Below are 22936 nucleotides of genomic sequence, written 5' to 3'. Positions count from 1 at the left end.
ACTGCCGGCCCCGCTCGGGCAGAGGGGGCTCGCATCCTCCGCACCCCTCGCCTTCTCCGCAGCGGCCCCGCCGCCGCCCGCTCCCTTCGGGCCCCGCCGCCTCTCCTGCGGCCGCCGCACGGCCCCGCTGGCCCCGTCTCAACCCCGCGGCCGAGGGTTCTGCCGCCCCCCGCACCCCCCGCGGGCCCCGGGGCCGCCCCCCGGCCCGGCCCCGAGCATGCTCAGTGCCGCCCTGACCTACTTTCCCCGCCGGAGCCGGCAGCGGCGGAGCGGCGGGAGCGCACGGCGCGGCGCGGCACGGGCACCGGCACCGGCACGGCACTGCGGCAGCGCCGCGCTCCGCCCGCCCCGGCCCCGGCCGCGGCCGAGGGCCCGGCCCCGGCATGGTGCTACGCGGGGCGCGCTGAGGGGCGCGGCGGCGGGCGCTGCCGCGGGGCGGCGGCAGCAGCGCAGCGGCAGCGGCAGCGAGCGAGAGGGAGCAGCGGGCGGGCAGGTGAGCGGCGCGGGGGGCGCGGGCCGCGGTTCCCCAGAGGGCGGGCGGCGGTCCCGGGGAGGCGCTGCCGCCTCCATCGCCCGCGCCGCCGGCACCTGCCGCGGCTGCCGGTGACCTGCGAGCTGGCCCTGGTGCCGCGGTGGCTGCGGAGCTCCGCGGTGAGCCCCGGGCGAGCTGTCCCGCCGGCGGCCCCGGCGGAGGCTGCAGGGCCGGAGCAGGGTCCGGCTGCCGTGCCGGGGGAGCGCCGCAGCTCGGCCAGCCCGCACGGCGCTGCTCCCGCGGCGGCTGTCACTCGCGGCAAGCCCGGCGTGGAGCGCGGTATCTCCCGGCGCAACGAGAGCGCAGTAAGGCTGTGTTCAGCATGAAACTTCAGGAGATTATTTCAAATCAGCACCGAATCTTGAAGGAAAGTGGGTTTCGTTAGGCAAAAAGAAAGCTAATGAGCCCAAGGCTTTACTGGAGCCTTCCAGCTCCTGCGCGCAGGATGCTCGCTGCTGTCCCGCCCTGGGAAGGGGAGTTCGAGGTGACACCTCAGTACAGGGATCTCTTCGATGGGGCTGACTTCACAGAGAGGTTAAGTTGTTCCGCTTTAGATTTAAAATAAAGGATGCCTCGTGATATTTTGCTTTAATTACCCATTTATTTCACAGGATAGCCTCATAAGATAACACTCAGTTTCATAAGTGATCTGAAGGAACTAGAATCTAACACTTCAGAGCGGTCTTGAAACAATCCTTCGAATCCTGTTTCTTAACAGGGCCAATTTGAGCACCGGACAAGGGAGCTTAAGAGAACACAGAGCGCTACTGAACAGGCACTTTTCTAGTGCATCTGTCTGGAGAGTCTTGTGAGAGACTACACTTCCTAACAGCCCTCTTTCATTTGTTAAATTGAAGCATCTCAAATGGAGCTACACTGATAACCCTGCTTGGGGAAATAAAAGTATCAACTGTGGCAAAATTCTAAATCAGACCTCATTTGGTACATTTGTCCGAAGAACCGTAAAATTATTTCAAAAGGAAGAACACAAAGGGTTTAAGGGGGGGAAAAGTGTAGCATTTTAGTTCTTTGGACACATTATATCGTGAAAGTGTTCCTCTTTTCACTGCAGCAGGACAAAATACGGCAGATTTTTTTCAGTGCAAATGAAGTTTTGCGTGGCAGGGATCCTTTGTCTGGTTTAGTGTGTACAGTTAGCAACAGCACCATTGATATACTTGTGCTTGCTCTACTAGAAATCCTTTTTTATTAGAAATCTGTCTCGTTCAGACTGCAGCATATCAACATTATTTGGTGCTGAGTGCAGCTTACACAGCTGGAGTGCACATTGTACACCCTTTTTTTTTCTGAAGGATTTGGTTTTCAGAGGCCTGGACAAACCGCAGAACATTCACAACAAACAAAAAAAATATGTTTTGTGTCCACTGTGTATTTCCTGTCCTGAAGGTTCATAAAGTTTAGAAATAAAATCAGTTACTCTTAAAACATTTAACACATGGTGAGAGTGTGGTAGTGAATTCTGAAGTGATCTATATCATACAACTCCAGCTGCCTTCCTTCCCCATCCCCTTTGCCTCCCTGCAATTAGACAGGTTCTGCACAATTTTGGAGGAGGAGGATGGAGTTGGCACAGAACCTGGCTAAAGCACATTCATTGCTTTAATCAGGGGAACAAAACCCAAACTCAGCCAACTGAGGGTCACATTTGTGACACAATGACAGGGGCTCCTGGGGAACGATTTAAATGGAAAAAACCAATCTCCATTTCAGTTCTTGTCGACAGAGTTTGGAATGTGGGGCTGGCATTTCTTTTATAGTTTAAACTTCTTGCCCAGTGTAAAGTACCAGTGAGATGTGGATGCAATTTGCAACAGAGAGAGTGAGCTTGCCAGTAGCTAAAGCAACGTGTACCAAGCTCTGCTAGCAGGGTCTTCTTTCCCTCTCAGCAAATTGTACCTTTACTGGAAGTCTTTGCGGGCACAAATGCCTATGATCCTACTTTGAGATGTCTTGGGTTGTATTAATATGTCACCAAAAGGTTGGCATAAGACCAAGGTTTTAGATACTTCCTGGATTTTTTCATTCCTGAAATTCTGAGCTGCCATCCATTCATGCAGACTTGTGGGCTTTTGCAAATATTTCTCTGTATCCTTAATTTTGTTATTTAGTTTTGGCAATTCAAACAGTGGCATTTTCTGCCCATATACAGACCCACTTTAGAAACATAATTTCCGAGATAATGGGGAGGTTATCACTTTTCACCAGTTACTGTCATGAACATCATCCATAGCAGCATTTAAAGCATTTATCAGCAATAACAACTTCTGCACAGATATGTGTAAGTAACTTTATTTTGGAAAAGGGCCGCTATATGTGGAGGAATTTCTTATTGCATAATGCATAACCTACCTAACCCAGACCTAATATTTATTTGACATGGGTCTGCCACACTGAGAGTTTCATTCCAAGAAAAGATTCTTGCTGATATTTTTAGTCAGGCAGGTGCCAGGGCACTGCAGCTGTGTGTGTGTGTGTGTGTGTGTGTGTGTGTGTGTGTGTGTGTGTGCATGGTTCCCCTACCTGTGTGTGTGCATGGTTCCCCTACCTATGTGTGTGACTGTGAGGTACACGCACGGTACTGGATGCTAAGAAGGTTATGTGCCTTTACTGTTACACTTTTCAATGCAGCATAGACATAACTGGCACACAAGTCTGAAATTATGGAGGTTCTTTAGTAAACTCTTGAGGGCATTCAGCTAAATTATTGCATACACACAGCAATAGACAGTCATGCTTGGAGAGGGCTGAGTTGATCATGTTTGGGTACAAGCAAGACTTAAGCTGCTGTGTGGTGCAGGGCAAACTTTTTTGAATCCATCTTCTGCCCTCTTTGTTACTTAAGGAGGAAAGGGGCGCAGACACCTTTAACCTGAAATAATCACTTTCAGTTGCAATCAGTCATGAGTACTTAGATTCCTATAAATTCCCACTCTGACAAGGTTAATCCTGTCCTAATCATGGTATCTATGTGTAACCTCTTTGCCCCGTATCCCAGCAACCAATAAATGTGAATGCTAATCATTAAAAATCATATCCATCTTACAGTTCTATAGGGATAGGGAAGAATTAGTCATACTCAAATCTGTTTTCTCCTATTCTTTTTTCTTTTATGTTCCAAAGAATATGTGAGTCTTTTGTTAAAAGAGCATAATATAAGCTATATTGGTGTATTGAAAACATTCAGTTGTTCAAAATTTAGAGTTTAAATAGAATTTTTAGCCTGCAAAGTCCTTCATATCTTTGTTTAAACAAAACTTAATTTTTAATTTTGTGTTATATTTAAATATATTCCTACATCTGGAATTTTCCTTCTTCCTTTGGAGAAAGAAAACCACTAGACATGCTTAAGGGATGGTTAGCTTTGGCAAGCAGAGCTCAAAGGAGGAAGAGGAAGGAAGTGAACTGGGCCACATTCTGCATTGCTATGTTCTTAGCAGAGTCTCATAAGCCTTGTCAAGAGCATATGAAATCTGTTGCATTTGCTGACTTTTGTTATTCAAACTATTGGCAGAATAATGCTTACAGAGTGCTGGAATAAATAAAAGATACAAGGTGTGTAAAGAAAATGAAAGACATGTAGAACTTGGTGAAACCAGGCAGAGCTCTGATGTACATGGAAGTGTGGGAGGGATTCTCTGTGCGTCTTCATTGTTCCTCCTTTCTCAACAGAGGGATGGCACTGATGCGTCTGCATTTACTGCAACAGCAAACCAGCAGCTGTGCTGAGTTTGCAAGGAGTTAAGCAAGGGACTCTTAAAGCCATACAAATGTTTCCGGTATAAGAGCTTTGTATACGAAACTATTTTGAATGGTAATTGTACAGCCTCCAAATAAATACAAACATTGAGTAAATCTATATAATTTATATAATCTATATAAATTTATATAATTTATATGAACAACGTTTTTATTTCCAAGAAGAAAATTCTTCAAAGCATTTATGCCGAATCAAACACAAGCTGGGCCTTGAAAAATCTCCACAATCGATAGTGTTAAATTTGCTTTATGATCTGGGCAACTTACAACTCAGTAGCACATTTTCATGACAGTACCTGCCTTGATGAAAAACAGCAAGCTTCTCCACTAAATATAGAGCTTTGTTTTTGCTGCAGTCATTAAAATACCACATAGAATGAAAACTCCGATTTCTCAGTCGATATAAGAGTGCGCAACTGAGTTACAACTTTTTAATGAGAAGTTAAGCATCCAAGTTGCCTGAGTGCTTTTGTTGCTTCAGTGTATTTTGCAAAAAGTGGATTTGATATGGCAGAGATGCTGGAATTACAGAAGCTGTGGCATCAAAAGGGGATGTTCCAGAGGTTTGGTATTCTTAAGGTACTTTTAAATAACCTCTCCAATAATTACCCTCCAACAGTCATCATTCTTTTTTAGGTTAATGCATTAGCATCTCTGAGTGTTCATTGACATCAGAAGAGTGCACATCAGACGGTTCAAAGACATGGTTAAATCAATGGGTCCATTCAAATATTTAAAGTGAAGTTCTAGGATGCCATGTGGTTGCTAGTTTTGCAATATTGAGACATGAAGTAGGATAAAGAGAATAAAGAAAGTCATGACATAGATAAACTGAGAAGAAATTTACAGTAAAGAACTTCTAAAACATTTACAGACTGATAAAGGCAACATGAAAATTCTTTCATTGTACAGCTGCTGAATAGAAAGGCATATGCTTCTTTCCCTAAATAAAAAGTCTGGATGTAACATTAATTTTCCGTTGCACATCTAAAATATGTAATCACTTTATTGCTTGCTGCTCTCTTGCTGCAGTGTCTTGTTACACTACGGAACCCTGAAACTAAGACAGTTGTGTCTTTATGATGCTTCTTTCCTTTGTTATCCTCTACAGTGCTGTGTGTGCTCAGACAAAAAATAATTGTAGAAGACAAAAGCTTATAATGACTAAGTTTTGATCAGGTTCTGCCATTAATGGTAGAATAAGATACAGCCCTTGATTTTTCCATTTCCTTTTTTTTTTTTTTTTTTTGTTATTTATCATTTGTCACCTGACAAAATAGATTGACAAATGTTTGCCTGTAAAAACTTACCAATGCCTGCAAAACATACAATTAATTTATAGGCTTCTTTGTTATAATGTTTTTAAGACAGGAGTGCTAGAAAATGTCTCCAGGTTGCCATACTGACAGCCGTTCCTCTTCACTGCCCAGGGTCATACACTTATACGATAATGCATATACAGAAGACCTCACATTCATCATAGGCTGTCATAATCTATCAATCTGTACTTGTAAATTATACAGAGTCTCTCTTGAATCTTCACAGATTCCCAGCCCTTATTTTATCCTATGTCAAGAAATTGAGAAAATCACCTTGAAGGGAGATGGTCCTCCCCCTTTCCTCTCCCCTTGTGAGACCCCACCTGGAGTACTGCATCCAGGTCTGGGATCCTCAGCACAAGAAAGATGTGGACAGGATGAAGCAAGTCCAGTGGAGGGCAACAAAGATGTTCAGAGTTATCTTGGCTGGAAATAAGGCTTCTCTATATGGTAAAGAGGAGATGTACTGTTCTTATCATGTAAATACAATGCAGCAGGCCAAACACTTTTTTTTTTTTTTTCCCAGGCTGTAGTCAACACTCTCAGCCTATCTTATCATTCTAAAATGCTGCTGCTCAAAAAACTATGGAGATCATGATGACAATTTCCCAGCATCACATATAGCAATTTTTAAGATCAGATATATTTTTTTTACATTGTCTTGCCCAAGGCAATTCTTGTATTTGTGTTTCTGGAGTATTAGAGTTTCTTTAGGTTGGGGGAGGTGCTCTGGGGGCCATCTGATTCAACAGCCTTTTCAAAGCAGGGCCAGTATATACCAGCTCAGTCAAGTTTTCAACTTCTCAAAGGATGGGGATTCCATAGCCCATCTGGGCAACCTATTGCAGGGCTTGACTAACCTCCTGCATAAAAGTTTTTTCATAAATATTCATAATTTCTGTTGTTGCTGCATGTGTCCCTTGTCTCAGGTCCTTTCACTGCACATCTCTCAGAGGAGCCCATGTCTGTCTTCTCTATACCCTCCCATCAGCAAGTGTGACACCAGGTGACTGAGCACACATTTCCAGGGCTCTGCCCTGTTGAGAGGTTTCCTAAAGTGCCCAGGCAGCTGAAGGCAGCTGAAGAGACTAAATAAGCATATAGCTGGGGGCTGCTTCCAGTTAGGAGTTCCCAGTCTAGATGTGCAGAAGGAAGCTCTTCATCTCACAAACATCACCAGCAGGTCACCTATTCAACATAGCCAGGGAAACAGAAAGCCATGAAGCTCTGAAGGAGAAATTCCCCAGTCCAGGAGAATGAGCAGAGCTCTTCTGCAACTCAAGCATCAGTATTTTATCAACTGACAAATGAGGAGAAAAATAAGTCAGAAATTTTCTGCTAGTTGTAAATGAGTGACATTTCTTTTCATCTGCATGTCTGAATCCTAATAATTAGAACTTTTCAGTAGGTGGTTCTCACTCATAAGCCTATAAACTGGCAGTGAGCTTCTCACCTGTGTGGCATAAGTTCCTTCATTTGCATTCCTGTTTCATGAACATCTCTTAACTTTTGCAACACAGACATTAAAAGACGTCGCCTATAGAAACTAGGAAAAGTAGCAAGTAGTTTTTGAATAATAAAAAAACTAGCCTTAATTTTGTTTTGTAGCATCAGCCTTTATACTTCTTTTAGACAAGTGAGAAGTAGAATGTAAATAATTTAATTTTCTTGGTCACTTACAAGCCAATGAAGATAGCATTTGGATGTTAAAGCTATAGGAGCACAATTTATGCATTATGCAGTAAGCTGGCTTCTTTTGCTTCACTTATGAACTGAATAACCTCACAGTTAATAGGATTACACATTATTCTGAGAACAAGAACAGGCCAGTCTTACAGATGTGATCAAGGCAGGAAAAGGTATGCATCATTGCCCTCCTTTTCTGTTCTTTTGTGCTCTGTCATCATGTTGTTCTGCACAAATGCAGCACTTACAACCCATCACCCATTGACATTTTCTTTGGTGGCAGTAGTATGGGAAGCAAACACACCTATGACATGAAAAAATAAATGGTCAGACAGAACAAGTCTCTGATTAATGTTCCTAGTCAGTCCTAGATGTGTCTTCTGTTTAGACTGATGCCTGATTTTGGACAGAGAAGTTGTAGCTTTTGTCCATGTTTCACATTAATTATGAGTAAAACTATCACACTACATCTCTGTTTTTTCTGGAGCACATTGCAGGGGATTTCTCTGGATAGAAATGCATAGAGAGCATGTTAGAGTTGGCTATCATGTCACTTAGAAGTAAAGCTTGTCACATGTTCTCATGTGGCTCAAGTCTTTCCTTGGAAGTTAATCTCACAAGCAGTAGATCTGTTACTTTAGTATTTTCAATTTACACCATTTGGGTTGGGGAATTAAAAACCGAAACTATTTAATCAATGGACCACTGGCAAGCATTGTTGAGTGGTAAATGTTGCTCCAGATAGAATACTGTGGGAAAGTTTCCTATATACAAGTTCTAGGTGCTGGAGGAAAGTTTGGGGATTCCTTTCACTCCATCTTCAGAGGTAAGCCTGTCTCTATCCTACAGCTTTGGGAGGAAAACACAGCTCAGAATAGCCAGGGATGTTCTTTTTCCATTTCATGCAGCGCAAATTTAAAAGTAAAAAAAATATAAAAAAAAAATAAAATTAAAATAAAAGTATATGCAAGTAACCACACTGATTATATTATATAGAGTTTTATTTTTTGTAAGTATTTTACAGGTTGCTCATATGCTTTGACAATTACATTCTTTTCATGACCAGAAATTAGCTCTTTGTTTATAGTGACCTTTTCATGACAAAAATACTCCAAGACTCAATCTGTTCCAACAAAGCAAGTCTCGGGATTGCAGATGTCCTCCTTCTTTAGAGTACTGTGTTACTCTCAATATCAAGGAGTTATTACAGGAATCCTTGTTTTAGTCTAGTCAATACAACTTTCTCTGACTTAGGTCAGATTGAAAGGTTACATTTTTGGCTGCTTTCCTCAGGTTTATCATGGGTCACAGCTAATTTCTGCCTCTTGTGGCCAAGATCCTGGGTGAGAGCACTGTACCCACTTCTCCAAGACTCTAGATTTTCTTGCTGCTTTGCCAGATATCACTAGCAGTCCAATTTGGTCTCAGTCTTCTCCCCATTTAGTTGTGTCATTAAACCATAACTTGTTACATCATTTATGTTTAGCACAGCATCTGGCTCCCAGATATGTGTTCCCCAATATCCTCAGGGCTATCTCCTGCTCTTGTGCCTATGGCAAAGCAGTAGGACAGGAACTCAGCAAATCTTCCTTTGCATCATCATCTGGTATGAGCACATTTTCTACCCTTTCAGTTCTCTGTCTGCTTCTGCCTGCTTTCCTAACCTGACTCTAGCATTTTTGGTCATGCTCAGCAGGTTTGCAGAGGGTCCTGGACATTCAGGTACCAGCATGGCCACCCTGTAACTTTCTTGTGTCAGATGGGGCTAAGAAAACCTTTGCTTTCTTCTATCTCTTTTTGTTTCCTGATAACATTGGAGAGGATGCACACCAAAGGAAAGATTGCCTACTGCTTCCTAGTTGTCTAAACTTGTATCTTAAAACACTGTCCTTCAGAGAGATCTCTCCCAATCTCCTCAAACATACTCAGGCACTTCCCCGGATGGCATATGAAAGCAGCAACCTTAATTTCCAAACATTCTGCTCTAAACCTACTGCCTGATTATTCCTCATATTATCCATCAAACGGTAGTTAATAGTAGTAGTAGAAACTTCAGTTTCAAATAGAAAAGTACCTACAGAGGTATTTAGTGTTTTCTTAATATTCTACATTCCAGGAACATATATGAGAAGGTGCATTCCCAGGAGTAGACAAGGGAGTAGGTAAGAATCTTACACAGTAGACATAAATTATTCATCTCTATTTCCTCAAATTTACTGCAGCTATTTATGATTCAATATGGGGCCAGAATGAGGGAGTCACTGTTACCTTCAGACAATCAGAGTAATCAACCCTTTGTCTATATTGTGGACCAGTCACATTTGCTATCACTACACAAAGGCACAGTTTCTGCCTCCATATGCTCTGTGTTCAAAACAGGTAAACATACGGAATAGGCAACATCTTACTGCCATCACACCTTCCAAACTTCTGCCCACATCCCTGTGCTGTGCAGAATCAGTGGGCCCACATCCCTGTGCTGTGCAGAATCAGCTACCTTGAGCTTCCTAATACACTGTTGGTTCCTTCCTTACAGGTTTTCTGTTCAGTCACTGGGGAGATGCTATTACATTTCCTTCTGGAATGCAAATTGCTCTCCACAATAAACACATTTTTTTGGTTGCTACTGATTTTTCTGCTGTAAAAATATATGATAGACCCAAATGCAGTAACAACAAGCCCCAGACAGTAATTAGAACACAAAGCTTAATCAGTTTATATTGTTATCTTTTGTCCTTCCCATTGTCTTAATCCAGCCAGTCTCTGTTCCTGCTTCTTTGCAAGGAAGTGTGATTTTGGCTTTTCTGTATGGCGCAGTGCAGATCTGTGACACTGTACAGAAACATTTTATAGACTGAGTATGTGTAATCATGAAGAATGTCAGTCTCCAAGGTTAATGGAGTAGTAGAAATGAGATGTAAATAGTTACTGAAGTGAATAGGCAGAACTGAAGGGCTTTTTTCCAAACTGCTGACTCAGACAGAATGTACCTTCAAAAGCACAGACTCTACCTGCTTTGCATAATTGGAAATAGATTTCTGAAGTCATTGTTTATATAGCTTTATATGACAAATGAGATTTGCATATTAATTTAAAGTTAAAAATTTGTCTCTTCAAGAGAAATACTTACATATTCAGTAATTATAAGAGCAGAGGAAAAAAAAAGGACAGGCTTGAAGCTGGGACAGACCTCTACATCATGCCAGCAGTTTATCTAAAAAAACATAGGTTTTCATTTTTAGTAATGATTCATCCTGTAAAATGGAAGAATTAATTTGTTTTTTCAATAACACCTGTATCTATTTGTATGAAAGCAAGTCCATTGCTTTACAGGGAAGAGAGGATGCGTAACAAAACAACCTAAATCAAATATTATCAGTGAAAGAGAATAATGATGCTTTTTTTCCTTTTTGAATACAGTAGAAAATAAGGAAGGGGATTTTTGGTTTGTTTCTTTTTGTTTTAGTGTTTCCTTTATGTATTGAACTGATCTAGGTAATTCATCTTGTCCGCAGTTATTTTGTGTGCTAAGGCAGATAAGTTACCATGGGCCAAATGTATATTTAAGAAAAAATGAACTTTTTTGAAATGGAAATGTTCATTTGGGGAAAGTTCATTAGATAGTTTCCTATATTTGAATTCCAGATAGATTCCTCTATCTAATAAATTTCACTAAGTTTTGGTTATTTACCTTAGAAACACGTGAGTAAAAGCAGTATAGTTGGATACTCTGTGATTTTAATGTGATTTGTGGTCTTTAGACTCTTGAGTGAAATTTTCCAAGGTGCTTATTTTGAGGCTAACACTGTGCCCTCAGTCAGTCCTGAATGCCAATTGTGTTCACTGGGAGCATAATGAGGCCAATAGAGAGCACATTTGTAACCCCCCCGCCTCTATCCAGAAACTGAAATCACTGCTTCAGAAAGGCCTCATTGTGGGTGATTAGTTGAGGGAAAATACCGAGGGAGAGTGTGCAAAAAATACACAGGCAAACAGCTTAATGCCACATAAGGAACGGAAAAGTCCCAACTTCATTGGTATCTCAAAGGGACATTAACCATAATTATGTCACTAGCAAATACTCTTCTTCACAAATCTGCTCTAAAAATAACAACACTGAAATTACTTTATCAAGCATGAAATACTCTCTTTTAAGAATAGTCTTCTATGCTATGTTTTATCTCAGACAGCAGTAGCTTAAGAAAAGTGAATGTTCTGAGATGTTTTGCTGTATGTGCTTCTGTGTTTAGGAAAAAATGTCTATATCAAGGATTCCAGCATTAGATCCAAAAACCCTTTCTGGAATGGTTCTTTCTTACATCATGTTTCACAGCTCATCTAAGACCATGTACATGATAGCATTGCAGCACCAAACTGGTAGTGACAGCTTTTAATGTGCTATACCTCCTTTTTTCCCATTGATTTTGCAAATGGTTTTTTAAAAAAAAAAATAATAAAAAAAGAAAGTCTGTTGAACTTTTGGCATAAAACTGTAGCTGCTACTGTAGCTAAACTGCTACTAAGTGTCTAGGTGATAAAAGCCTTCTACGCCTGTCACTCGGAGCAACACCATTGTCAGGAAAATGTATGCACCTTTTTCCAGTAAGGATAAGGACTGTGATAACATTAGCATTTAGGCAAGACGTTGCGCTGATGATTGTGAAATGCATTAATGGATGTGTCACTATTTTAAAAGAGCATATCTAATGGATTGTTTATATATGCTGTCTCACTGTACTCATTTATTCATTTTATAGGATATTTTAAACATAAAATCGCACAGATCAAAGTAGAACTCTCCTGTGAGCTGCTCACCTCAAGGACTTGCATTCAACAGAACCAGTTCCCTGCCAGCTGTGTACAGCACTGAAGGAAAATGGACATACTGAACAGCCGCCACTTTTTGTACTTTCTGCCTACCACACGCCTTGTCATCTTATTAGCAGCTTTGACCACTGCTGAGGATGTGAGTAACAGCACTTTCAACCGCACTGACACACACACGGGGGCCGCGCCTGTGGTGATCTCCCGCATCGACCACATCATAGTCAAGGAGGGCAGTAGTGCCTTGATCGACTGCAATGTCCAAGGGAGTCCCAGTCCACGTTACAGATGGTACAATTCCAATGGCCGCCTGCTCCAAGAGGAGGAGAATAAAGGTAGGATCTTAGTAATAGCACCGATGTAGCCTCTCCAGAGACACTTCTGATTTCAGCAAGTTGACAAATAACCTGAATTTAATGGCTGGGCTGTGGTATTTTCCTGTGTGAAAAGAAATGAAAGCCTGGTGGCAGTTATAAATTTTTTATGCACACCTTGGAAGAAAACAGTAACTTTTTATGTGTTATTTATAGCAACACAAAGCAAGAAGCTGAAGCAATTAACAGAAGGTGTAGACAGACCTCTTTTCATTGGAAGACTTCTGGTTTGTTCCTGTTTCTCATTCTGTCCTCCTTTGTTCTTCTCTGGCACCAAAAAAAAGATTAAAAAGCTGTTTCTCAACTCAAAGGAGGATTCTCATGACATATGAGAATAGTTTGTTGGCCTGAACTCAACACAGCTAACTCCGTGATATGCCTGCTGTCTTTATGTGCAGTGCCATGGTAGTGTAAGAAATAGGAGGTACTCTAAACAACCAAGGGCAAAACCTATATAGGGCAGCAGTGAGAAGGACAAAACAAATTTGAGCCTCCCTGGCTTTAGTTAAGACTCTTCAGTAGCATTTGCCAGAGATCATAATTACACACGAGCTTATTTTCCTTAAATGGAAGGTTTGGGTGTTAATCCTAGTTATACTTCTTGGGAGTGTTTGAGGGGAGTGTGGATATATGAAAGGTGTTTTTCTCATGTAATCCTTCCATAGTGACTGCTTTGTTCACTGCATGATGAAATAAACTCTTAATTGTAAGATAGCGTGCGTAACTAATGGCTGACATGACAGAGAACTCTGCTGTGACAGGAGTAACGATTGACCCAGCTTGACATGAAAGAGCAGTGTGTATCTGTAAGAGCTTTCTGCATAACTAGCTATGTTTTACAGTACAGCATGTTATCATTATCTGAGTAAAGCTAGAGAAAGGAACTGCTTGAGCTACTAAGCAGACTTCCGAGCATGATTTGTGTGGTTGTGGCAACATACTGCAATTAGTGTGCTGGAGTGTTTTGCTAAGGTTCACTAATAGAAAATATCCCCTTTAGTTAGGCATCTAAATTTAGGTCTTTGTGTAGTCAGCTGAGGGAGGTAGCTAAAACAAACATTTAGGTAGGTAAGCAAAAACTTTGACTAAATCAGTAAAAAGTGAAGATGTAGTATTAGGACAATTCATTTTAACTTAGAATTTCAGCAGTGCAATGCCTCCTTTAAGAGACTGTCTTTCTATAAGAAATGTTTTCTACCTTGAGCCCTTTCTTTGTGGTGTTAAGTATGGCACTGAATTGTTATCAAACCCATCAATACCTTTTCCAATCATTGTTTTCTTATATGGGTCAATATGTCTGTCAGAATCCACTGGCATAGACCCCGTGGATCTATGAGTCACAGTTCAATGCCATTATGTCATTTATAATAGCTAGAGCCAGGATACATAACAAGACATCTTGTCATTTCACAATTAATAGTAACCTACTTTGCAAAAAGGACCAGCTTTCCAATTCAAAGAAATACTGAGCAGTGACTACTCTGCATTTTTTTGTTATGCTGGAGGTGGAGGAAGTGTCATCTGTTGCAGATGCTAACATTTCCCCTGTAAAGGAATTTTCCTCTGAGTTTGCGTAACTTTAGCAGGTTGTTGTGATTTTTTTTTAATGTGAACGTTGGATTTACACTAAGCTTTTATTTATTCTGCATTTTTTAATTGCAGGCAAAATTATTCAGCTGTTTTCAAGAATTATGCTAGGGTAAAAAATACTGTTTTAGTTAAGTTAAAACTTCTAAGTAAGAGGATAAAAAGATGTAATTAAGAGCTATCTGTACACATGGACTGAGGCAGGGATCTTGTGGGAATACTTCCTACATAGGCTTCTACTAGAGATAATGTAAAAAAAACAATTTGGGTTAGCCATGTTTAATTAAAAAAACTGTGAACATGGTAAAATCCCATAACTACTCTGAATTAAAGGGGTTGTTGACTAATGAGTTGCATAATTTCCCACAGTTCCTTCCTTAAAAGAAATAAGGGGATAAAATACCAGAAAAGTCTTTCTAATAATGAAAGAATTTCTGTGAAAAGGATAAAATAAATGGAGAAGTGAGGTATACACCAACCTCCTGCAGTCCTGCCTTGTGATTTACATGAATGCACAGGGATTTTGTGCATGTTTAGTTCTCTCATTACAGGTTCTGTGTCTTTTTCAGCTGCCTTAATAGACTTAAATAGCAGTTGGTTAGGTTAGGTTTAAGGAGGAAAAATCTGTCGGTAAAGACAGGTGAACACCTGACATTCCTTTTCATGGAATTTTTAAATGGTTATTTAAATTCCTTTACTTCATTCAGCAAATATCTGTCAGGAATGGCTTGGGATTGTGTTACAGAGACTGAAAACAGTTGAGTCTCCTCTGTGGAGCAGTGTGTACTAGCTGATCTTGTTGGCTTATATCAGCCTTTGTTATTGCTTCAAAAGGAAATCTGTATGACATCTCCCTGTATGTAGTGTTCAGAAGTCACAGAGGCATTCCACTTTCTGGCTGTTCTCCACCATGTGAATACTTCCAGGAGTCGGTTTACACAAAGGAAATAAGTGACACTAGGCTTTCCTGATTGAGTTGACTTACATTTTTTATAGCAAAGTTCCAATTTAAGAAGTTATATCACACCAAATAAAGAAAAAATATACATCCTCAGCTCCTAAAAAGTGTAGTGATATTTGAATAAAAATTAAGTTCACTTGAGGATCTAAAAATCTTAATTCATTACCCATATAGAGTGGCAAATAAATAAATAAGTAAATAGGTGAATCTTGAATCATTTTAGTGGTGATAGGAGTGATGGCTTTTTAACATGTTGTTTCAAACGCAGTTTCATACCCGAACTGTTCTGCTGTGCCAGGTTCAAAGAATAGGAAGTGTTCATGTACATGAAATATATATGTCCATGCAGAGGACAAAGTTAGCAATTATATTACATTGAAAGAAATTACCTTTAAAGGCAAAAGAAGTTCTTTTGTGGTGTGTAGAGGTTCTTACCAACAAACAAAGTGCTCCCTGTCATGGCTCTTCTCCTTCCCATCTATTTTACTCCTCCTATCCTACTTCCCTCTCTTTAAAATCATACTTCGTAATCAGTTAATAAGCCTCAGAGGGCAGGCAATGTAGTATATTATGTCTGAAATGTTAGGGGGGTTTAAAGTTTACGTTAACAGAATTATATTACATACTGTAACAAAACACCAAAAATAACCCAATTGTATGCAAATGCATTGTCAGGGAACAAAATAAGGAGGGTTTTCTGCCTCATAATCCCATTGATCCTGTTCTTTGAGGAAGTGTTACCTGTGTTTGGGTGGCTCTCTGGAGTAGTCCTATCTTTGTAATTTAACTGACCACAAGATTGAGATGGATGTGAAGCATATTAGCATTTTTTAATGAGGCCCTTTTAGGGCATGCTCTGACTACCCAGAGGATGTCAGGGATTTGATAGTAACACAGCTAGGATCTCAGGCCTTTATGATGGTAAATTCTTTTTCTTCTCAGGAACATTTCCTTCTTCCAAAACATGAAGCCAGTTTGATAAAGCTGATGTTTAATACTGTTCTGATCTTTTGACAAAACACTTCTAAGTTACTCTTGTTTCTTCTCCAACAGGAAAATGGTGGTTTCTTGACAACGGGCTACTAAACATTACCCGCGTGTCATTTGAAGACCGAGGTAAATACACCTGTGTCGCATCTAATGCTTATGGCAGTGTTAACAATACTGTGACACTGAGGGTTGTTTTTACCTCTGGAGATATGGGAATCTATTACATGATTGTCTGCCTTGTTGCTTTTACCATTGTTATGATACTGAACATTACTCGGTTATGTATGATGAGCAGTCATCTGAAGAAAACTGAGAAAGCAATCAATGAATTCTTCAGAACAGAAGGGGCAGAGAAGCTTCAGAAGGCCTTTGAGATTGCAAAGCGTATCCCAATTATCACATCAGCCAAAACGCTCGAGCTTGCCAAAGTAACCCAGTTCAAGACCATGGAATTTGCTCGCTATATTGAAGAGCTTGCTCGAAGTGTACCTTTGCCACCTCTCATCATGAACTGCAGGACTATAATGGAAGAAATTATGGAGGTTGTTGGTCTGGAGGAGCAAGGACAGAATTTTGTACGGCAGGCAGCAGAAGGCCAGGAAACCACTGAAACAGATGAGCTTTATATGATCCCAAATGCTTTGACACGCAGTGAATCTCCCACAGCTGACTCGGACGCATCGTCACTGCATGAGCCACCTCAACAGATTGCAATAAAAGTGTCAGTTCATCCATTGTCCAAAAAGGACTGCATGGATGGTCAGTCACAGGAAAGCATGCAGTTGGACACAAAGGAAGAAGACACTCCTCAAACACCAGCACTTCCTGCGGAGCCCCCTCCTGAGCCTTCTGCTGAACTGAGTTCTGATGACACAGCATTGGCAAATGACAAAAATACATGTGTTATATATGAAAGCCATGTATGATAGTTACTCCTGAATCTATGCATAGCAGGAAAATCAGGTGGAGCTCTTTTAAAAATACATATTGTACTTGCCGCTAAGCCTTACCTGGAGACTATCATAGCAAAAGCATGTAAGTGGATTATTTGGCACTTTCTTCTCAGTTTGAGTTTAGTTTACCATGATGTATGGCAGAGTAATTGTTATTACATTAATATTAATTGCTCTTTTTGATTAGGAATATTTCCAAAAAACATTTACCTCAGCATTTTCTAGGTTGGAGTCACCTGAGTGGCCTCCTGGAGGTCACTGGTAGTCTTTGATGTAGGACACTTGAACTTTCTGAACACAAAATTGTTTTCCATTTTCCTCCTTCACTCCTGTTATTTCCATCTATTGCATTTTTGCAAATATTAACTTGTGAATTTGAAATATTGCCCAAGAGGCAGCACTCCAGAAGCCAAATAAAATCCTAATAGTTCCAATTTACAAAGCCTGTTTGCTCAGCTGTATTGTGATTTAGAGGACTATTAAAAAAAGTTAAAATGTTTCCATTTCATTTGAGACCACACTGCTTAGCCACATGGGAAATAGTTATCCCTTTTTCATGGAATGAAGATGCCAACAATGGTTTATTTTGCATAAAGAAACAACTTTGATGTGTATATTACAGCTGGGAAAGCCTGTAAACATCTTACAGAAAGTTGCAGTCCAACAGCTCTGCAGGGTTTTTTTGCATACATTTGAACATTTTCTATGTTGCCAGAAGTTTATATGGCAAACAGCTGCAAATATGCAAGATGTCTTATTTTGAAGTGATTTAGAAGCAGTAACTATGTACTACCTTAGCAGAAGATATGCAGGTTCTATAACAGTTCTGCAAATGCCAGTAATCAGTTGATGACATGGCTGAGATGGCAAAATACCCTTTTATTTGGCTTCTTAATTTTGAGCAAATTCATATATTCTGAAGATCAAGCCTAAATTCATATATTAGCATCAGTTTGATGATCAGTCACTCATTTGAGAGTGTTGTATCCAAACTGAAAAAAAAATATAATCAAGTGTCCTATAAAATTAGAAAGACAGTCATGCAAACCGTTAAATGTAATGTAATTGCATTAAGATTATGAGAACCTCCTACATGTAGGATGTTCACTGCTTGACTACATGTGATTCTGCCCCAGTAAAGCTTTAATGATCGCAGCAGTTTTGGCACTAAAAAGTATCAACATTTCTGCCAGGAAATGCTGGGAGTGGAAAGGAAGTGATAATTTCTCTTGCAGATAGACAATAAAAAGTACCTTCTCTGCAATGAGTCTGGAAAGAAAGCATTTACAAGGAGTTTGTGTAGGGTTAATAGCATATTATTTAACTACCTGACACATTTAGTTTGGAACTAATGAACAAGTGTTTAAGAAGGATTGTAGTATAAATATAGATACTTAAAATCAATCTGGAATCAAATATATTGTAGAAAAAGATGTCTCTTAGGTCTATGGGGAGATGCTGCATGGATTGCTCTCTGGACATTTTAACGAAGCAGCCACATCTCCATAATGTGTCTGTTGGAGGCAATCAGTTATATTAACTGTAGGGTTAATCAAGACCAGACAATATTGCAGGTACATAAAAGAACCCTTGATGATGAACTGAGGTCTTTTGCCAACTTCCTCATGTTAAAGCGCAGAGCCTCACCAGCAGTGCAATACAAGAAAACCCTTAAATTTCATAGGTGATGCAGAGAAGGCTCCATATTTATCTTTCTGTGGTTGTTAAAAAAAATCTACATGTTTAATAATGGGCTTCAGATTTTACAATGAACTTGTAAGAAATGGCAGCATTCAGATGTCTCATATTTTGTAATTAACCACAATGGCAGGTTTCTATACAAAATGCATTTGCACATTCCCAAAAGGAAACATGCAAGGGCAAAGTCTGATTAGGAATGTGACTGGAAATATTTGTGTTCCAGCGAAGCAATATAAATGTAAGACAGAAGTTAGTTTAAGAGAATACCATAAAGAACCTCACTTCTGACCAGTGTGATTGACAATAGTATGATGCAAACTGTTATCTTCTGTCTGAATCCAAAGGACATTTCCGTTTAGTGTTCACATCAGTTTTTCAAGTCACTTGATTTGCTTCTGATATGAAAAAGGACAAGGGCAGGAACAAAAGCTGGGACTTGCACTAAACTCCTTTAATTCACCTTAACCTCCTAAGAAGAGGTATGTTGACGTTTCTGCCTGTTCAGCATTTACAAACAATGCCCATGCATTCTAAAGTTACCTACCTGGTGCCCAACTAAGATTGCACAGATAAGCAAGGATGCTCTCCTTGGAAGCATAAAAATAACTTTTAAATTACATTTTAATTTTTTTAAAGTTATACAAATATTTATTACAGTATTTTTATTTTAATCTTTTTAAACTATTAAGTTTTTACAATAGAGATCACACCCCTTTATGTATTTCTATGGTGTTCTGACCCTGACTGCTTCTCGCAGGCTGTCCCCCAGCCTCTTTATTATTTATTTATTGAGAAACATTTGAGAGCTAACAATCCACATGGATTTCTTCATTATCGCTGTGTAAGCTTCCTTGAAGATACAAATGATGTTTTTCTTTAGAGGCTGCCCACAAAGGGAGTGTTTGAAGTACGCATAAACGCACATTGCAAACCACATATAAGCAACAGGTACTTGGGTTAGATATATGCAATACATGGAGTGCTGGATTCCTGCTGTTGCAAGGTCAAAGGGAACCCTGAATTTTCTAGAGCTGGAGTCACTCAGAGCTGAGAGTTCACAGGTAGGACTGCTCCAACCAGTCTGGACATTTAGCTTTGTGTTATTATTGGAATAAAAACTAAACAGCAATGTAGCTGAAGAAAATACAGATTTTATACAGAACTAATGGTTCTGATTTATGTGGGTTTTTTTGGTGGCTTTGTGTCTGCTGCTCAGTGTCTTATGCATCCATTATATGACACTTCTAAGCCTAAAGCTTTTTATACACTTTCAGGAACTTCCTTTGTGGAAGACAGATGGGAAGCAAGACCCAAATCTGTTTTTCCCATTCCAAACTTTCTGACTGTGCTATAATAAAGTAGTCAATTGTTTCTTGCAGTATTTCTTAGCAAATGGCTACCTTATAGTCAAAAAACACAATTTACAAACATAAAATTAACAATGGCTCTAAGAAAACATAAATATTTGTGTTGTTACATATTTTCATGCACCTTAAGCACTTCAGGGGCATTAATCTGTTCCTGTCATTAGACTATGCACACTTTTTTTACATTTTTCTATTTACAGTACCACCAAACACCAATGGTTCTTAAAACACACAGAATCTGGAAAATCCAGTCCAACTGAAATTGCATTCTAAAAGCAAAGGAACATCAAGCCAGGCTTAATAAGGAAAAGAGATTTGCACAATATATTTACACCATTTTCAAACATTTTTGCCAAACTTCATGAAAGATGACTAGAGTGCTGCAGCAGAAGAAATCAGTGTTGGATTTTAATTTTACACAATATTATTTTTTCAGTAAGTATAAGACCATACTAATCAGACCACTTAAACACAGGAGTCATTATCTATTTTCTCAACATTTTCTTTTTGAGCAGCATTTGTTTACTGCTGAACATTTTTTTGTTCTCTGATTTGATCATGTTTGTGATGAAACCCACCCTTCAGTTATTTTTTGTCTGTCATATAAAAAATAAAAAGAACCCATAGACCAGCATTTTTGTGCAGGTTTGTTGGTACTTGATAAGGCACAGAAGTACACTCCTGTGCTTAAAAACTACTGTATAATCATAAGACTTGCAAAATGGCTTACACGGGCAGATGGTGATTTTTTTAAAAATCAGTGCCTGTTTTATTCTAATGTAGATACTATGTCAGTTCCTTGATTTGCAGTTACCTTTTGACAAAAGTACTGTAACATATAACCAGGGCTTTCTGACTTTCAGTTTGGTCAGATGAACTAATTCTAGAAAGTGTTAACAGTGTCAGATTTTCAAAGTTCTCATGGGATAACTTGGCAGCATGCTATTTTAAGAGTTGGCCTCTTAAGTATGCCATATTTAGTGGGACAACTGAAAGCTTCTTAGATGCAAAGGAAATGCTTGCACTAAAGTATCGTAAGTTATATTTCATTTATTATGAAATTCTTTTTGATTTTACAAGAAATGTAAGACAAATATGAATGTGTTCTTTTGAGAAGCATTTGCTGTATTTTGATTTAAATAACTGTTATGATTTTATAGCTCACGGCCGTAAACCACAAAGAGAAAAGTTCATGCTGAAGTGGCAAAATGAAATGTGATGTAGCTTGTGCATTGATCATTGTTTCAATAAAGAATTTGCACAGAGTATCCTGAGTTTGTATACATTCAACAAAATATTTATGGTACCACAACACCACTTTCCCACAGAAATGGATACTTAATAGCCTACATCCTGCACTAATTTGGAATAACCAGATCAAACCTTTCCTATGTCCATTTTTTTCTCTCCCTGTCTTACATCCCTATATTTTCTTCTGTCCCCAGCAGCTCTGATGTGCCACTTCTCAAATAAGAACAGAATGAAGTTAGTTGTCAGGACAAGTGTTTCTGCACCCCAGGCACCTCTGTTCCAAACTGACCTTTTTATAAGTCCCCAAATGGATATTTTCCCCCTAGCTGTACCAGGCTCTAATGCTGTGTACTATATTTAGCTCTCCAGCTCCCAGGCCCAAACTGAGTCCTTTTACTCTTCCAGTAAAGGCTGATTTGTGAATCTATGGTATGTGTAAGTCTGTAAATTGGGAAAAGACAGTAATGTAAACTGTAGCTAAGTTACCAATTTCTTATTCAAAATCAGAATGTATGTCAGAAAATGATTAATGTGGCAGACTTAGGACACTGATGTTATGAGAAGTTATTTCATACAACAAAACAAGGCAAAAATTAGAAAAAAAAGCCAGCCTTGTGTAGCATAAGGAAAACATGTAAAACCTTGCTTATGATTGAGTAGAAATTCAGTATTACCATAAAATTATTTTGCCATTCTATAGCCAGTTTCTATTTTGAGAATAGATTCCTGTTACATCTACACTAACCAGAACCTTTCCTATGTGGCTAAGGACCTTAGGCATGACAATAGTACCAGAGTTATCAAAAAGAGCCTTTTCTCCCTTATCTGCCATTTTAAAAATTATTTTCAAGACTATTTAACTATGTATCAAATGCCATTCACAGACTACCACCCTGTCCTGTTGTGGAGCCACAGAGTTTGAGATTTCATGTTGAAGATTAGGAAGCTAATCTTATTAGCAAATATATTAATATATTAACAAATATATTTGCCTTCTTTTGTACAGGTTTTGATCTTACCACACAATAAACCATTCTTATTTATTAACAATTCAGTCCCAGTCATTCTCAATTGATAAATACAGAGAAGCAAAATAAATGCCAGAAAGACATTCCTCTTTCTGAAGCCTCTTATTGCTTCAGCCTCAAGATTAGCCCTGATTGACAGACAGCTCCCGAGTTGTCTGGGCATCATTTAACACTTTCCTGCTGGTGAACACCACCATAGTCCCATAGTCAGAAAACAGAATTCCAAAAAGAAAAATAAAATACCAGCCAGAAAAAGAAGCTCCCTTCTAAGGAGACATGCATAGATCTTTCTTATTTAAAATGCTTTGTTATCCTTCTCTCTAATATGTGCAGAGTAAACAGCCTCAGGAAAAGGCAGTAAAAAATAGAGAGAAATTTAGGAAGATTAAGATGGAAATCTTTTTTGCTCACTGAAAACATCCAGAGGTGATTTATCTTCAAAGTATATTAAATTCTAACTTGTTTTACCATAAACATGCTCAAGTGAAGAAAAAGGAGATTCCTGAAAACAATGACATTTTCACTCATCAAAGCAAATTATCACAGAACTATGAAACGTATTTCCCGGTCCTTCTCTTAGAATGTC

General features: G+C 39.5%; 1 protein-coding gene across 1 annotated transcript; it reads left to right on the top strand.

The window, feature by feature from the left end:
* Positions 1 to 261: 261 nt before the first annotated feature.
* Positions 262 to 22276, top strand: MFAP3L (microfibril associated protein 3 like). The gene is made up of 3 exons (XM_058838550.1): positions 262 to 493; positions 12072 to 12473; positions 16114 to 22276. The coding sequence occupies exons 2-3, from the start codon at positions 12191 to 12193 to the stop codon at positions 16974 to 16976; spliced, it is 1146 nt and encodes a 381-aa protein (XP_058694533.1). The 5' UTR covers positions 262 to 493; positions 12072 to 12190; the 3' UTR covers positions 16977 to 22276.
* The last annotated feature ends 660 nt before the right edge of the window (positions 22277 to 22936 follow it).

The sequence above is a fragment of the Poecile atricapillus genome, chromosome 4, assembly GCF_030490865.1.
Source record: "Poecile atricapillus isolate bPoeAtr1 chromosome 4, bPoeAtr1.hap1, whole genome shotgun sequence".
Lineage (NCBI taxonomy): Eukaryota > Metazoa > Chordata > Aves > Passeriformes > Paridae > Poecile > Poecile atricapillus.
Note: the sequence above shows the minus strand (reverse complement) of the source record. Positions and strands in the feature narration are given on the sequence as shown.

Coding starts and splice junctions, on each gene's coding strand:
- MFAP3L (XM_058838550.1), top strand. CDS start 12,191: ATGGACATACTGAACAGCCGCCACTTTTTGTACTTTCTGCCTACCACA. Junction 12,474..16,113: donor CCAAGAGGAGGAGAATAAAG/GTAGGATCTTAG, acceptor CTTCTCCAACAG/GAAAATGGTGGTTTCTTGAC.